Here is a 6,000-nt window from a genome sequence, read left to right as displayed (position 1 = left end):
GATGACAGTTCATACTTTTGGCTGCTGTTACAGTCAAAACGTTTCCTCTGAGCACAGCAACATTGGAATCTAGGACATCATCAGTGCAGCTTGCAGTGCTCAGCTTAGCTCATATTAGTGACAACCTTACAGCATATCAGGAGTATTTTTATGTTGCTTGCACTAGGAAGCTGTTTCACTTGCCGAACATTATCATGTGCCTTCTGTGCTGCAATGAGGTTCTATTGTTCATGGCTACCTGAGCACATCTCTCTCCTTGTGCATGGATCATCCACATTAGGTGGGACATATGACCATGAGTGTGGGTGGCAGATGGGGCAAGGCAGCTCCCTGCTGGACTCCCTGTAGAGAGGTGAGGCAGAAAGACGAACAGATTGGTCTGGTATCAAACTGTAGTGAAAGTCTTGATGGGAAATATTTTATGAACAAAGGTACTGGCACCAGAGACAAATCTAGTGAACAGGAAGTGATACTGTATTATCAGCCATTCTCTCCAAAAGCATTGACACATTCATCCCACATGCTTCAGTTGTTTCCACTCTACTATACACTCCCAGCACCTTCATTTTAGAGGTGATCAGCTTTCATATGTTATAAAGTAGACCATAGAAACCTTATTTCTGCTGACTGTATTCTTCATAACCACCCTACCCATTATTCAAAAGACAGCTCCATAAATAATTGTAAACAATTAATTCCAAGAAACTACTGAGACATTCAAGACAAAATAAGGAAAAGAAAACAAATTTCTCCAGTACACTATCTCATGAGAAAGAAGAAAAACAGTACATCAAAAGAACAGTATCTGTACATTTCTGGTGGTAGATTTCCAACTACAGTCATGATTTTGATATGATTTTCATTAATAAAGACATGCATTAATTTTAGTTACAAGACACAGACATCAGTTTTCTTCAAGAATGAGTTATCAGTGAAAATAGATGTCAAATAGTATATACCTAGCAAATAATGTAACAAAGATAAATAATATCTACACTGTCTTTGCCATCCACAATTAAGCCAAAGATAGGAAGCTCCTTCTACAAAACATACTGTACTCACTTCTGTACCAACAAAGAAAAAACACATTCTAGCATCACCTGTCAGCTTCTGGGTTCTAATTGTACATAAACTGAACAAAAGATCACAGTACACAATGAAATGTGACATTTCTATGGTTGTGCAGATTCTGAAACAAACATTTTGGCAGGACCTTTATGTCTGATTGACCACAGAAAGGTTAAGGGAGCCCCTGAAAATGTTAGTATCAAATAACTTACGGTAGTGCTGAACGCATCAGCTATGACCATTTATAAACTAGATTCACACCCCAATATTTCCATTTAAGTTACTACCCTAATAGGTTGCACAAAAATGTTCAGTTTTGAAATACAAATCATCCTCAGTTTCTTCTACTCACATCATTCATTCACTGGAGTCCCACTGTTTGATTAAGCCTCTTCCCTGGCTTCTCCTGGTATTCTGGTCTCAAGCTACAGGCATTGCAGCTTGAAGTCCATGTAGCCTGATATCCACTCAATGCCTCTCACCAGACTGTCACCTCAATGTTCCCCCAGTCACCTCCCTAGGATACGAGCATGTAATTGTCTTATCCTATCTGTCACTCACTCCATCACTACATGTATCACTCATCTCCACTACCTCCACACTACGTCTCCTAATCCTGCCTGTTCCCTGTCCATTTTTCTGTTTCGTTTTCCCTCCCAGTAATTCTCAGCACACATATTTCCACAGCTATAGAGGCAAACTTTGTATTTCTGTAAGTCAGTAAATACTCGCCCCAAATCAAAGTCCTCAATATTCAAAAACATAAATATAATAAAATATATTGTGATTTCTGGATTCTAATTCAATTGTGTATGGTGGACTGACTAAGGGGTTGCAGAAATCACATAGATAAGAACTATAAACCCACTATCCAATCAAAATACCTGGGCACCCTTATGTAACGGGCAACTGAGCACTTTAATTCAATGAGAGGTGGAGCTACTATTATAGGAAGTGAAATGATAATTAAATGGACACCCTAGCTGCAAACAGGCGGTGATGTACTTCATTGGGGAAATGGTGAAAATGTGTGCCCCAACCGGGACTCGAACCCGGGATCTCCTGCTTACATGGCAGACGCTCCATCCATTTAATTATCATTTCATTTCTAGCAAAGCTGCAGGGTGATCCACAGTAATTGTTCTTTCGGGAACAGATACTACCATCATATATAGTTAAAATACGGCTTCCCGGCCATTGACCTTCTTGTGCGAACGCACACGCTATGCCCAAACTCGTACGGGACTTGGTAGATTAATCTGCCACGAGTAATGAGTACGATCGGCAAACATCTGTTAGGCACACTATGAATGTAGTGGGGTGGACATGTTGGGAATGTGGATCTCACGGGGAGTGTGCAAGGGATAAGTCCCTGCAGACGCACTATCCTCTGTGCCCGCGGTGGCTCAGATGGATAGAGCGTCTGCCATGTAAACAGACGATCCCGGGAACGAGTCCCGGTTGGGCCACACATTTTCAACATGTCCCCAATGAAGTACATCACCACCTGTTTGCAGCTAGGGTGTCCATTTAATTATTTCATTTCTAGCAAAGCTGCATGGTCATCCACGGTAATTGTTCTTTTGGGAACAGATACTGCCGTCATATATATTATAGGAAGTGGCAGGTAATACTGTTTTGTAAGCAGAATTCATCAGGCAGGGATCTGAGTACACTGAACATGGACTTTTCTTTGCATTACACCTGAATAATTAACACAGGGATGCATTTCAGCCCTTCCAAACTTGCCCAAGTCAGCTGTCAGTGATTTGACAGTTAAGTGAAAATGTGAAGGAACAACCAATGCTACATGAAGTCCAGGCACACACAGTATGCTGATGGACAAGTGCTTCTGTCATTGTGGTAGGAAATAGTAAAAACCAGCTTGCAGTTAGATGCTGCAGTCACTCTTCAGTTTTGAAGTGCAGCTAGGAGCCCGCTAAGGAAATGGCTGTGTACAGGGAGTTAGAAAAACTGGTTACAATGGCTGAGCAGCTTCTGGAAACAACATTTCTGTTCAACATAAAGTCACACTGACTGTAGCATAAAAACCTATGACTGCTGGTGAGTGGATGAGTGGAAACGAGATTTGGAGTGACAAACAGTGCTATACTCCGTGGGTATCTGACGGAAGAATTTGGATGTGGTGACTACTAAGTGAACATTATCCGCCATTACCTCTACTGCCAACAATGCAGTGCAGAGCAGGCAGTGTAACAATATGCAATTTCTCCTCTTTAACTTGTTCTCCCCTTATTGTACTTCAGGATATGATAAATGCAGAAGGGTAAGTACATATTTGACATTATTGTGTACTATACACAGCAGGGGAACAGTTCACAGATAACGACCGATTTGATCAGCTCAACACTTGTACCTCTCATGGATCAGCATTGTTAGGCAAAGGCTTATAACCAGTGGCATTCCTGAAGAAGGCTTGCCTGCCGATGTTCCAACCTGAAAGCAATGGATCGTCTTAGGGATTAGTTATAAATGGCATTTTCACTCCATACCCTGTGTCCAATATTTCTACCTTGTCTGGTATCAGCTATTAAGGAAGAATGGGCTGGCATCCACCCACAGAGATTTCGAAATGTCAAAGTGTCCCCAGAAGAGTTCAAGTCCCCATAAAGGAGAACACAAAATCTTAATGTCCACTAATAGGTGTCCAGATACATTTGATTCTCTAGTGTACAGAGCAGGAATGTAAGCCTCGCACAGTGGGCTCTTACTCTTACTCACCAGGTGACTTTGCTGCAGCTGCAGTACTGGGTCCAGCCTCTGGTGACCGTAGCCGCTGTTGTTCTGCACTGCCTACTATTGTACACACAGAGAGTAAAACGTCTTTTAAGTACTTTATGTACTGCTTTAGTTAAGGCTGCAACTACGTGTAAAGTTACTCTTACTCACCAGGTGACTTCACTGCACGTATGTCCTCAGCTCCAGTACTGGTTCCAGCCTCGGGTGTCCGCAGCCGCTGTGGTTCTGCACTGGATACTATTGTACACACAGAGAGGAAAACATCTTTCAAGTACTTTATGTTCACTTTAGTGACATGGTCTTAAATTGTGGCTGCAATTGAGGGTAAATTTGCGTATTTTATCACGGACAATGATGTACTGCGGCTATAACCAATCTCAGAAGCCATAGTTACGAAAAGAAATCCACATTCATGGCATATAGGGAAAAAAATTTAAAAAACTTTTGACTGTGTTCACTGGGCACCATGTTCACAGACTGTGCTTGTACGTACCACTCCAGAGGAGAGATGCACATATCAATGACTTCTTATCAATGAATGCCATTTTGAAAGAAGTGTTGTGTACACATTATGAAAAGGGCAATAGAAAACAACATGTCAAACATAAATGTACAGATATTGTTCATTAGTGTTATTTCTATTTTGTGTGTGGTGGCTTACATCAGGGGACAATATGCACCTTCAGCACTGTACAGCTATCGCAGCAGCTTTGGGTGCCAAACTACATGTGTGAAAATAAGTATTCTGTGGGGTCACCACACTGTCCTGTAAAGCAATAGGCTGCCAAAGGAGTTATTTCAACAACTGATGTATGTTGTGAGACACAGAAGAGGAACCTTCAAAATTATTGTGAGTGTCTCTTTTATACTGAATGAAGGTGATCTTTTAGTGTAGTTCACGAGTGTGATGATGAAGGGAATAAATAATTTGTTAAGTCAAAAGTGACATAGTAAGTTATTTATAAAAATGTGATGCGTCAAAGGCATCAATTTTGAATTTTAAAGTAATTATAACAGAGTTTGAGAAGAAGTATAGAAGATAAGGTACAGAATATAATACATCATTGTATTAAATAGTTACACCACATGACACCTGACTGCAGTGTTAGGGGACAAACGACATGAAAGGGAAGCTGTGTTGACAGAGGAGTGAGACAAGTGTCAGAGTCCTGCACAACTGAGTAAGCAAGCACAAAATGTGAGATCAGGAGACCACAGCCTAACTTGATAGGCTGCCCACACCACCTGTCATAGCCATGCACAGAAGTTGTGACTGAGCCTTATACAATTAACTCATATAGTTTAAGTCTTTTTGGTCACACATATTATAAACTTGCCAGTCAGTACTATAGGCAAAATGTCAAAGGTGGTGGTGTATGCTTTTATCTAAATCCCAAGCTTAAATTTAAGTTAAGATATGAGGCTAAACCATTAATCATAGAAAAGAAAGTAATTGTTGCAGCAATTTACAGATCACCATCTGGAGATACTGAAGTCTCTCTTAAGAATTTGGAAGAAATGCTCGACATTTTTCTCAAATGAGAACTCTACCATAATTCTTTGTGGTGACTTTAATATTAATCTATTGGTCCAGAGGCCAGTAAAATACAAGTTTTTAGACATACTAAAAGCTTCAACTTGTTTCCCCACGTATCAGCTGCCACTAGAACAACAGATTCCAGTGAAAGCCTAATAAATAACATCTTCCCAAATGTGGTCACACATGAAGTTGCAGTTACAAATGTGAATATAGGATTATCAGATCATAATGCACTAACCTTTAATCTCACTGCAACTCCCAAGGAGGGGAACATAAAAGGAGCACAAACGATGTTTCTCTACTGAAAATTGTAATCAGTTCTAAAATAATGTTAAAAATGCAGTTTGGCCAGAGGTCTTGGCACAAACAAACACAAATGATGCTTACAATACATTTGCTTCCACTTTTATGGCATACTTTGAAATGTGCTTCCCAAAAAAGCTTTTGGGTTACAGATCATTTGGATCCAAAGGGACCTGGAGTACACCCGGAATTAAAACGTCAAGTGAAACCATGAAATTAGTAAGTTTAAAGTTAAAAACATGTCATGATCAGCAGTTTGTTGAGTATGTGAGAACATACAAACAGACTTACTGCAAAGTAATATCAAAAGCAAAATTATTAAGTAATGA

The 6,000-nt window shown here is 40.2% G+C and overlaps 1 protein-coding gene across 1 annotated transcript in view; it reads left to right on the top strand.

The window, feature by feature from the left end:
- The first annotated feature begins 295 nt into the window (after positions 1–295).
- Positions 296–6,000, top strand: part of LOC124796221 (CAR1 transcription factor-like) — a 49,691-nt gene continuing 43,986 nt past the window's right edge. Inside the window, exon 1 of the mRNA XM_047260312.1 lies at positions 296–352. Within this exon, the coding sequence (XP_047116268.1) occupies positions 296–352 (57 nt within the window). The remainder of the gene's footprint in view (positions 353–6,000) is intronic.

This window comes from Schistocerca piceifrons, chromosome 4 (assembly GCF_021461385.2).
Source record: "Schistocerca piceifrons isolate TAMUIC-IGC-003096 chromosome 4, iqSchPice1.1, whole genome shotgun sequence".
Lineage (NCBI taxonomy): Eukaryota > Metazoa > Arthropoda > Insecta > Orthoptera > Acrididae > Schistocerca > Schistocerca piceifrons.
This window is presented reverse-complemented; position numbering and strand designations above follow the sequence as displayed.